Source organism: Triticum aestivum, chromosome 2D, assembly GCF_018294505.1.
Source record: "Triticum aestivum cultivar Chinese Spring chromosome 2D, IWGSC CS RefSeq v2.1, whole genome shotgun sequence".
NCBI classification, from domain to species: domain Eukaryota; kingdom Viridiplantae; phylum Streptophyta; class Magnoliopsida; order Poales; family Poaceae; genus Triticum; species Triticum aestivum.
The window spans coordinates 629,106,697-629,119,067 of NC_057799.1; the positions used below are offsets into that span (position 1 = coordinate 629,106,697).

At 49.4% G+C, this 12,371-nt stretch overlaps 1 protein-coding gene across 1 annotated transcript; it reads left to right on the forward strand.

Annotated features, from left to right (window-relative positions):
- The first annotated feature begins 8,775 nt into the window (after positions 1 to 8,775).
- On the forward strand, positions 8,776 to 12,168 carry LOC123050568 (probable alpha-glucosidase Os06g0675700). Its single transcript, XM_044473344.1, has 3 exons — positions 8,776 to 8,969; positions 9,665 to 9,949; positions 10,047 to 12,168. Exons 1-3 carry the CDS (start codon positions 8,776 to 8,778, stop codon positions 12,166 to 12,168), a joined length of 2,601 nt encoding a protein of 866 aa, XP_044329279.1.
- The last annotated feature ends 203 nt before the right edge of the window (positions 12,169 to 12,371 follow it).

Genomic DNA, 12,371 nt, shown 5'->3' on the forward strand with positions numbered 1-12,371 from the left:
AGTAAATAGAAAGTGAGATAAAACAGTAAAAAGGAAATAGATAAAAGAAAACCAAACCAAAAAAAAAAGAAAGACCCCCGTGCAAACCGACCGAACAAGGTCGGCCCAGTCAGCCACCAGGCCAGCCCACCCCGTCGCCTTATCCCCGCACCCCCTCCCCGTGACCTAGCGCCACCCCCCCACTTCTCCCACTTCCTCGATCCCCTTCTTCCCCTCCCGATCTGGGAGCCCCGTCGGCGTCGTCCCGACCACGCCGCGTCTCCCCGGCGACCGCGCCGCCCCACTCCTCAACACCGGCGCCCGCCTCCTCAACCCTCCCTCCTGCGTGGATCTGGTCGGGGGCAATCGTCGTACCCCGTCGTCACCATCCCCACCCGTCGACGGCGTTCGCCTCCTCGACCCCTTCCCCGACGGACTCTCCCGCGCCTCGCCGACGAACCCCTTCACCGGGGGTATGACCCCATCTCCCCCTGCCCCTTCCCCTACGCCGGTCGCTCCTTCACCGCGCTCACCGCGTCGCCCCGCCGTTCACCGTCCGACGCTGCGCGACGCGTCTGGCTACGCACCACTGCGGCCAGCAACTGCTGCTGCCCGGCTCCGCCGCTCCCTGCTTGCGTGCCCCGCGCCCAGCCCCGCATCCGCGCGCCCATGCTGCCGCCCGCCGGAGCCCCGCCTCCGCCCGCTGTTGCTTCGGCGACTTCTGCAGCCTGCCGTTTCCCCCACTCCCTCGCGCGTGCGCCGGCGTCCCTCTCGTGCTCCCCGCACTGGCGCCGGGACGCGTCCTGCTCCCCCTCCCCGGCGCTCTGCACGTTGGCCGCTGGCGCTCCTTTGGAGCGGTTGGGCGTACCGTGCCTTGCCTTGCCGTGGCCGGCTCGGCCACTGCCAATGCCCCCTGGCTTAATTAGGGGCTAATTAACCCCCACGCCCCTGAGAACAAAAAAAAAGGAATTAAATAAATAATAATAATAACAATAATAATAATATATTAAAAATAATTAATTAATTAAAGAATTAATTAACCTAATTAAATTTTGATTAATTAAACTAATCTAATAACTAAACTAATTAAACTGTAGTTAATTAATTATTCAGTCAATGACAGGTGGGTCCTGCACGTCAGTTTGACCCAGTCAACGCCCTGTTGACTGCTGACGTCATGATGACGTCAGCAGGCACTATTCTGGATAATGTTGAATTAAATAAATTAAATAAATTCTAAAATGTTTTAAAACTTTAGAAAATCATATAGAATAAACCGTAGCTCAGATGAAAATACTTTCTACATGAAAGTTGCTCAGAACGACGAGACGAATCCGAATATGCAGTCCGTTCATCCGGCAGACGTCCCTAGCATAGCAAACTTGCAACTTTCCCCCTCCGTTTCATCTGTCCGAAAAATGCAAACTTCGGGAAAACTTTCCCGGATGTTTCCCCCCTTTGCCGATATCACCTACTACCGCATTAGGGCACACCTAGCACCGCGTATTGTCATGTTACGCTTTGTGTTGTTTTGATTGCTCAATTATTTATTGTGTTCCCCCTCCGTTACTTCTTTCCGGTAGACCCCGAGACTACCGGCGACCCCCAGTTCGGCTACGGATTTGACGACCCCTACTCGCCAGAGCAACCAGGCAAGCCCCCCCCTTGATCACCAGATATCGCCTATTCTTCTCTATACTGCTTGCATTAGAGTAGTGTAGCATGTTACTGCTTTCCGTTAATCCTATCCTGATGCATAGCCTGTCATTGTTGCTACAGTTGTTACCCTTACCTGCTATCCTACTGCCTATTATAGGATGCTAGTGTTCCATCAGTGGCCCTACACTCTTGTCCGTCTGCCATGCTATACTACTGGGCCGTGATCACTTTGGGAGGTGATCACGGGTATATACTATATACTCTATACATGACACATGTGGTGACTAAAGTCGGGTCGGCTCGGTGAGTACCCGCAAGTGATTCTGATGAGGGGGCTGAAAGGACAGGTGGCTCCACCCCCGTAGAGGTGGGCCTGGGTTCCTGACGGCCCCCGACTGTTACTTTGTGGCGGAGCGACAGGGCAGGTTGAGACCACCTAGGAGAGAGGTGGGCCTGGCCCTGGTCGGCGTTCGCGGATACTTAACACGCTTAACGAGATCTTGGTATTTGATCTGAGTCTGGCCATTTGGTCTATACGCACTAACCATCTACGCGGGAGTAGTTATGGGTATCCCGACGTCGTGGTATCAGCCGAAGCCTTCGTGACGTCAGCGACTGAGTGGCGCGCGCCGGATTGGACTGGAACGCCACTAGGCTAGGTCTGCTTCCGGCCGCGTACGCAACGTGCAGGTGTGCATAGGGCGATGGGCCCAGACCCCTGCGCGCATAGGGTTAGACCGGCGTGCTGACCTCTCTGTTGTGCTTAGGTGGGGCTGCGACGTGTTGATCTTACGAGGCCGGGCATGATCCAGAAAAGTGTGTCCGGCCAAATGGGATCGAGCGTGTTGGGTTATGTGGTGCACCCCTGCAGGGAAGTTTATCTATTCGAATAGCCGTGTCCCTTGGTAAAAGGACGACCCGGAGTTGTACCTTGACCTTATGACAACTAGAACTGGATACTGAATAAAATACACCCTTCCAAGTGCCAGATACAACCCGGTGATCGCTCTCTAACAGGGCGACGAGGAGGGGATCGCCGGGTAGGATTATGCTATGCGATGCTACTTGGAGGACTTCAATCTACTCTCTTCTACATGCTGCAAGATGGAGGTGGCCAGAAGCGTAGTCTTCGACAGGACTAGCTATCCCCCTCTTATTCTGGCATTCTGCAGTTCAGTCCACTGATATGCCCCTTTACACATATACCCATGCATATGTAGTGTAGCTCCTTGCTTGCGAGTACTTTGGATGAGTACTCACGGTTGCTTCTCTCCTTCTTTTCCCCCTTTATTCCTATCTGGTTGTCGCAACCAGATGTTGGAGTCCAGGAGCTAGACGCCACCGTCGACGACGACACCTACGACACTGGAGGTGCCTACTACTACGTGCAGGCCGCTGACGACGATCAGGAGTAGTTAGGAGGATCCCAAGCAGGAGGCCTGCGCCTCGTTCGATCTGTATCCCAGTTTGTGCTAGCCTTCTTAAGGCAAACTTGTTTAACTTATGTCTGTACTCAGATATTGTTGCTTCCGCTGACTCGTCTGTGATCGAGCACTTGTATTCGAGCCCTCGAGGCCCCTGGCTTGTATTATGATGCTTGTATGACTTATTTATGTTTAGAGTTGTGTTGTGATATCTTCCCGTGAGTCCCCGACCTTGATCGTACACATTTGTGTGCATGATTAGTGTACGGTCAAATCGGGGGCGTCATAAGTTGGTATCAGAGCCGACTGCCTGTAGGAATCCCCCTTTCCAACTCCTTGGCCGAAGTCGAGTCTAGTCATTGAAAAACTTTTACTAACATGGCTGTGCGGCTTACGGGCCCACGTCGCCATTGGGTGGTAGTAGGATCTTTTATTCCTCGACCTTTACTCTGGGACTCTGAACTCTCTCCTATTCGGGTTAAATGATTTTGCTAAAAGGACTAACTGTAGGTTCTCGTAAATACTTTCTCCCGGAGAGCCCCTTCCGGCCAGATGATCGCCGACTGCACCAGAAGATGTTGAAGATACTCTTCGATCATTCCCGAGACCCTTGTGCTCTCCGCCTTTTCAATTCCCTACTACCGATATATTCATATGGATAACGACATACACTTGTTGTTCATACAATTACTCTGAGTTTCTCTTGTTATTACCAAATACATCGAATTACTCTCCGGCTTTTAAGACTCCCTTGTACCACTGCCTTGTAGTTCCTTGCCGCAGAAATACCCATACGGATAATTACTCGCACCTACCGAGTATCGACTCATCCCTAGTTGATTCATGTATTTCACAATAGTCTTCAAAATACTATTTGATCTTCCGAAAATCCTCAGGAGCCTATTGCTCTTGAAATTCTCGTTTGCTTGCATTATGGTTAATCCCATAATTCTCGTAATCTTATTGGCATCTCTTGTCATTATCATTTTGAGTCTGTTGATTCAATTTGTTGCGAAAGCTCGCAATCCTCAATCAGATCCTAGAATTCATCCTTCCGGCTCAGACGTCATTTTAAACGTGAGCTGGATCTCGACCTATCAAATTGCCATCGATTGTACCCCTAAGCCTACTCAACTTATCCATCCTTGATCAGAGCGTTGCTTCTGACCCCCTGATTTGGAAATCATAATTCTTTTGCATTTGAACTTTGAGTTAGTCAGTTGTTTCTATAATCAGATATCCTTGCATTCTTCTTCCTCTGGTTGAGTACCGATGCTCACATCAGATCCCTTGTGGACCATCGGTTCCTTTGTTGGATTTTATCCGACAGTGTCCTTCATATTGAATAACCTTGTGAGCCTTTCCATGGGTATATAATGCCTTTGGTAAATTGTATCATCTGTTTTTGAACAATGCTCTTCTTTCGAGCTTGTAACATTTACTCCGAAGTTTGTGGTATATGTTCCTAAGATGCCTTGATGGGTTGAACCTATGCCTTTCATAATATGTGTGAACTCGAAAGTTTTCATGAGTCATACTCTTCTGGTATTTTGCCAGATAAAATTTCAACACTACAACTTCTTTGAAAATTGAGAAGTGAATGAAAGGTTATGCATTGGAGAAGTGGGAGTCGACCTTGAACTTTGTGTTCATGCCCATGGACACTTGTTCCTATGACATGAGAAGACATCGCGTGAAGACTATGGAGCGCGAAGACTTAGTTGTTTTGTTGTTTCCTTTTCTTCTTTGTTGAGTCATAGGAACCACCGTACTGTTAAGTGGGGTCCCAGTGAACAAAGTCAGAGTGACTGAAGTGATGCTCAACCAAATCCTGTGTCTTCGAGCGAAGACAATGAGAGCAAATCTTATCCAGAGTCGGATAAGTCAGCTTTTCTTGTAGCCCAAGTCAAGCTGCCGCGTGTGTTTGAAATGTGACCGTTGGAACACGTGTCAGTTCCTTAGTGACCCAGGGTCATTTTGGACAAATCAGGTCGGGTTGCCTAGTGGCTATAAATAGCCCACCCCCTACACCATAAATTGGTGGCTGCTCAGAGTCAGTGCACGGCTTTTGTCGTTTGAGAGCAACCCACCTCCGAAGCATTTGAGAGAGAGATCCTTGCGAGGACAAAGCCCAAACACCCAGAGCCAAAGAGTTTTAGGCATCACTGAAGTCTTTCTGTCCGCGTGATCTGAAGACTTGTTACACTTGAGCACTGTGAATCCTCCAGCCGGTTAGGCGTCGCGTTCTGAGCATCCAAGAGTCATTGTGGATTGCCGGTGAACAAAGTCTGTGAAGGTTTGGAAGTCTACCTTGAAGACTTACCAGAGTGATTGGGCGAGGATTGGGTGTCCTTAGCTCAAGGGGAATAAGGTGAAGACGCGGTCTTCTGAGTTAAATCTCAGCCTCCCTAACCAGACGTACAGTTGTCACAGCAACTGGAACTGGTCGAACAAATCACTGTCTTCTCCAAGCTACTGGTTCTATCTCTTCCTTCTCTTTACTTACTGTTTGTCTTCGTGAAGTCATTGCCTGCTTGCATTATTTGTTTGACTTCACTGTGGGACTACTTGTTCTGATTGGCTTCATACTATCTTCCATCTTGATCCATACTGCCTAGCTGCTATTAGTCTTCGTGCTTTCACTTCAGTGAATACTTGACTATGGCTTGTCTAGTGTAGTCTACCTTCCGCTTCATATTAATAGGATCGGTTCTATCGTTTGTCTTCGAAACTCCCTTGTTTTGAAAACATTCATAAAAATCGCCTATTCACCCCCCTCTAGTCGATATACAGCTCTTTCAGAGAGAAAATGAAAGATGTTCCCTATGCTTCAGCCATAGGCTCTATGATGTATGCTTTGCTGTGTACCAGACCTGATGTGTGCCTTGCTATTAGTTTAGCAGGGAGGTACCAAAGTAATCCAGGAGTGGATCACTGGACAGCGGTCAAGAACATCCTGAAATACATGAAAAGGACTAAGGATATGTTTCTCGTTTATGGAGGTGACAAAGAGCTCGTCGTAAATGGTTACGTCGATGCAAGCTTTGACACTGATCCGGACGATTCTGAATCACAAACCGGATACGTGTTTATATTGAACGGTGAAGCTGTCAATTGGTGCAGTTCTAAACAAAGTGTCGTGGCGGGATCTACGTGTGAAGAGGAGTACATTGTTGCTTCGGAAGCAGCAAATGAAGGAGTCTGGATGAAGGAGTTCATATCCGATCTAGGTGTCATACCTAGTGCATCGGGTCCAATGAAAATCTTTTGTGACAATACTGGTGCAATTGCCTTGGCAAAGGAATCCAGATTTCACAAGAGAATCAAGAACATCAAGAGACGCTTCAACTCCATCCAGGATCAAGTGCAGGTGGGAGACATAGAGATTTGCAAGATACACACAGATCTGAATGTTGCAGACCCGTTGACTAAGCCTCTTCCACGAGCAAAACATGATCAGCACCAAGGCTCCATGGGTGTTAGAATCATTACTGTGTAATTGACTCTAGTGCAAGTGGAAGACTGAAGGAAATATGCCCTAGAGGAAATAATAAAGTTATTATTTATTTCCTTATATGATGATAAATGTTTATTATTCATGCTAGAATTGTATTAACCGGAAACATAATACATGTGTGAATACATAGACAAACCTAATGTCACTAGTATGCCTCTACTTGACTAGCTCGTTAATGAAAGATGGTTGAGTTTCCTAGCCATAGACATGAGTTGTCATTTTATTAACGGGATCACATCATTAGGAGAATGCTGTGATTGACTTGACCTATTCTGTTAGCTTAGCACTTGATCGTTTAGTATGTTGATATTGCTTTCTTCATGACTTATACATGTTCCTATGACTATGAGATTATGCAACTCCCGTTTACCAGAGGAACACTTTGTGTGCAACCAAATGTCACAACGTAACTGGTGATTATAAAGGTGCTCTACAGGTGTCTCTGAAGGTACATGTTGGGTTGGCGTATTTCGAGATTAGGATTTGTCACTCCGATTGTTGGAGAGGTGTCTCTGGGCCCACTCGGTAATACACATCACTATAAGCCTTGCAAGCATTGTAACTAATGAGTTAGTTGCGAGATGATGTATTACGGAATGAGTGAAGAGACTTGCCGGTAACGAGATTGAACTAGGTATTGAGATACCGACGATCGAATCTCGGGCAAGTAACACACGGATGACAAAGGGAACAACGTATGTTGTTATGCGGTTTGACCGATAAAGATCTTCGTAGAATATGTAGGAGCCAATATGAGCATCCAGGTTCCGCTATTGGTTATTGACCGGAGACATGTCTCGGTCATGTCTACATAGTTCTCGAACCGGTAGGGTCCGCACGCTTAAAGTTTCGGTGACGATTGTATTATTTGTTTTTGTGTTTTGATGTACCGAAGGTAGTTCGGAGTCCCGGATGTGATCACGGACATGACGAGGAGTCTTAAAATGGTCGAGACGTAAAGATCGATATATTGGACGACTATGTTCGGACACCGGAATGGTTTCGGGGAGTTTCAGACATATACCGGAGTACCGGGGGGTTACCGGAACCCCCCGGGAAGACTAATGGGCCTATTGGGCCCTAGTGGAGAAGAGGAGGGGTGGCCAAGGGCAGCCGCGCGCCCCCTTCCCCCCTAGTCCGAATTGGACAAGGAGGGGGGCGGCGCCCGCCTTTCCTTCCCCCCTCTCTCTCCTTCCCTCTCCTCTCCTACTCCCACTTGGAAGGGGGGAGTCCTACTCCCGGTGGGAGTAGGACTCCTCATGGGGCGCGCCTAGGGGGGCGGCCCCCTCCCCCTCGTCCACTCCTTTATATACGGGGAGGGGGGCACCCCTTGGAGACACAACAATTGATCTCTTGATCTCTTAGCCGTGTGCGGTGCCCCCCTCCACCATATTCCACCTCGATCATATCGTAGCGATGCTTAGGCGAAGCCCTGCGTCGGTAGCAACATCATCATCGTCATCACGCCGTCGTGCTGACGGAACTCACCCGTGAAGTTCTGCTGGATCGGAGTTCGCGGGACGTCATCGAGCTGAACGTGTGCTGAACTCGAAGGTGCCACGTTCGGTACTTGGATCGGTCGGATCATGAAGACATACGACTACATCAACCGCGTTGTGCTAATGCTTCCGCTTTCGGTCTACGGGGGTACGTGGACACACTCTCCCCCTCTCGTTGCTATGCATCACCATGATCCTGTGTGTGCGTAGGAATTTTTTTGAAATTACTACGTCCCCAACAGTACAAATTTAGAATCACAATTAATTTAAAATAGAGGGAGTGCAATGAGATTGTAATTTACGTACTCCCTTTGTTTCTAAATATAAATCTTTTTATAGATTCCAATATAGACTACATACAGAGCAAAATGAGTGAATCTATACTCTAGAATGCGTCTATATACATTCGTATGTAGTCCGTATTGAAATATCTAAAATGTTTTATATTTAAAAATGAAGGGAGTATGTTGGCATTAGTTACATCCCTTCTTTACCATTGTTCTTTAGTGCTCTTTAATTGACTTCCTCATTTGGATGAAGGGATAAGCCTTAACTTGAAGTACCTCCTTTTATAGTCATATAATCTTAGGCGCACATTTAAAACTCTCTGAACAGTGAAGATGATTACAAGCCTATATAAAGTTGTGTGTCCAATAGTTGATGGCACTCACTTGTGTTGCACCCATCATATCGTCTGATGACGATCATCTCATCATTTGCTGATCTTCTTGCACTCCTCACCATCCTCATATGCCTCCTCCACCTTTGTGGCGCCAACTATGAAGTCGAGTCGGTCGCCGGGTCACGGAATTTGCTGTCGGCCAAGCTGACACTTGTAGGCGGGACGACACAGTTCGGGCCTGATGTCAAGCAGCTCAACCTGACTGCAAGGTAAGTGTGTTTGATCTTCATCCTGATTCCGGAGTTTAATTCATGTTTTTCTCTCTCTACTACTTAAAAAGAATATAGCGTTCCATGTTTCTTTTTTTTCCACCATCCCTTCATCCAATCTTCCTAGTATGAAATCAATCGCTTTCATTTACTTATCCTTATGAATCAATTTCACTTTAATGTACTTACCAAAATTCTCATCAAAATATAAGATAAGTGACATGATTTGATAAACATTTATTTGCACAATGGTATTAATATGGGCAAATAAATTAATCACAAGCTTACGTACTAGTGAAATATTAATACCCTGTTGAAACGCTTGTCCTATAGTTTAAAAGAGGTACAATCACTTGTACATCACCTAAGGCTGGTTGTAGTGGGAGTATCATAAGTAGTATCATACATGCCAACAAGACTTTTTGAATGATATGACACACAATTAAATGAGGAAATAGATGATGTACTATCATATAATGATACCGTATCATATTAAATGTTCTACTAATATGTGTCATGCATGGCAATTAATAAGGCAATCAAAAATACTAACTTATGATACTATGCATTGCGAAGGTAGTATCACACACTAGTATCATATGCATGATACTAGTATATGATACTCCCCATTACAACCAGCATAATGCACACAACTCGTATGCTCATTGTTTTAATTTTGATATGACCGGGGGCAGCCTAGAGACGGACAACCAGCTCCACGTGCGCATCACCGACGCCGATCATCAGCGGTGGGAGGTCCCCCAGGACGTCATCCCACGCCCAGAGCCGGCGCTGGAAGATGTCTTGCTACATTCCTCGGGCATGAGCAATGCTTCCTTGCCCGGCAGCAGCACCATGTCCAGCGAGTCTTCAGACCTGACCTTCACCATCCACACCGTCCCGTTCCGCTTCACCGTCTCCCGCCGCTCCACCGGCGACGTCCTCTTCGACACCTCCGCCACACTCGTCTTCAAGAACCGGTATGATACTACACCGTCTTCGACACCTACGACACTCGGCGTAGCTAGTTGATACGTAAGTAGCCAAAGTGGTGATGGGCATGGAACTATAATGCAGGTACTTGGAGGTGACGTCGGCGCTGCCAGCCAGGGGGGCATCTTTGTGCGGGCTGGGGGAGCAGACAAAACGGACATTCCGGCTCCAACAGAACGACACGTTCACGATCTGGAACGAGGACCTGGAGAGGTCGGACCTACTGGACATCAACCTCTACAGCTCGCACCCATTCTACATGGACGTGCGCCCCGGCGGCGCTGCGCACGGCGTGCTCCTCCTCAACACCAACGGGATGGACATAAAGTACGGCGGGTCCTACATCACCTACAAGGTCATTGGCGGCGTGCTCGACTTCTACTTCTTCGCCGGGCCCTCCCCGCTTGCCGTCGTCGACCAGTACACCCAGCTCATCGGCCGCCCTGCCCCCATGCCGTACTGGTCATTCGGGTTCCACCAGTGCAGGTATGGGTACAAGAGTGTGGCTGATCTCGAGGGTGTGGTCGCCGGTTATGCCAAGGCCAAGATCCCACTGGAGTCGATTTGGTCCGACATCGACTACATGGACGGTTACCAGGACTTCACACTAGATCCAGTGAACTACCCGGCGAAACTGCTCCGGCCGTTTGTCGACCGGCTCCACAATAACAGCCAGAAATACGTGGTCATCATAGACCCGGCGATCAAAAAAGAAGCAGCACCTCCGCAAAATGAGTCCGTGGGTCTGTTCCTCCAGCGAAACGGCACCAACTATGTCGGCCGGGTGTGGCCAGGCGAGGTCTACTACCCGGACTTCATGAACCCACGCACTGCTGAGTACTGGGCGCAGAAGATCTCTGAGTTCCGTCGAACCATCCCCGCCGACGGGCTGTGGTGCGACATGAACGAGCCCTCCAACTTCAAGGCCTGGGAGCCGCTCAACGAGTACGACGACTCGCCCTACCGCATCAACAACACCGGCATTCACCGTAACCTTAATAACAAGACCGTGCCTGTCTCCGCGGTGCACTTCAATGGCGTGTTGGAGTATGACGCGCACAACCTCTACGGCCTCCTCGAGTCCCGGGCCACACATGATGCTCTTCTCAAGGACACGGCGCGCCGCCCCTTCGTGCTCAGTCGCGCCACGTTCGTCGGCTCGGGGCGCTACACCGCTCACTGGACCGGCGACAATGCCGCACGGTGGGACGAGCTTGCGCATTCCATCAACACTATCCTTAGCTTTGGACTCTTCGGCATCCCCATGATGGGCGCCGACATCTGTGGCTTCAACGGCAACACGACCCAGGAGCTCTGCAGCCGTTGGATCCAGCTTGGTGCATTCTACCCGTTCGCGAGGGCCCACGCAGAGAAGACAACCGTCCGGCGAGAGCTCTACGTGTGGGAGTCAACGGCACAGTCGGCGAGGAAGGCATTGGGGATGCGGTACCGGATGCTCCCCTACATGTACACGCTCATGTACGAGGCGCACGCAACAGGGTCACCCATAACGCGCCCGCTCTTCTTCTCCTACCCTCAGGACGCCGACACCTACGGCGTGGACAGGCAGTTCCTGCTAGGCCGTGGCGTGCTTGTCTCTCCGGTGTTGGAGCCGGGCGCCACCACTGTGGGCGCCTATTTCCCGGCCGGTCGGTGGTTTAGTCTTCACGACCACTCCCCCGCCATCACCTTGCAGACCGGCAAGCGCGTGACGCTCCCGGCGCCAGCGGACTCGGCAAACGTGCACCTTGCCGGCGGCAACATACTACCGCTGCAGCAGCCAGGCCTTACCACGTCGGCCACACGCCAAAGCGAGTTCCACCTCCTTGTAGCGCTCGCGGAGAATGGCACCGCCAGCGGTGAGCTGTTCTTGGATGATGGCGAGTCGCCGGAGATGGGCGGCATGGGAGGCAATTGGACGCTGGTGAGGTTTGGCTGCAACACGGAGGATAGCAAGGGCATCATCACGACCACGGTGAGTTCCAATGTGGTGCAGAACTCGTACGCACTGAGCCGGACTCTGGTCATCGGCAAGGTGATATTCATGGGGCTCCCGTCGCCACCAAAGGGGTTCACCGTCTATGTGAACGGCGCTGAGCTCAAGGCAGCCGGCACCAAGTCCCGAACGAATGGAGTGTTCAGCGTCAGTGGGCTGTCGTTGGTCATCGGACAGCAGTTCGAGATCAAGGTCGTCATGTCCCATTAACATGAAGACCATCTGTGCATATTTCTTTATATCTGAATAAAAAACTAAATATTGGTAGTATCGTCTCCAGTTCTAACTTCTAACATGCATTGTTCTTAATCGGGCAGCTTCTAATCATTTGAGAGAAGCAAATCATGATTTTTTATCTGAAATCGGTCCTTGAGAATCTTTCTGTTGGAGAGGGAATTGTACGCTCTTTCACT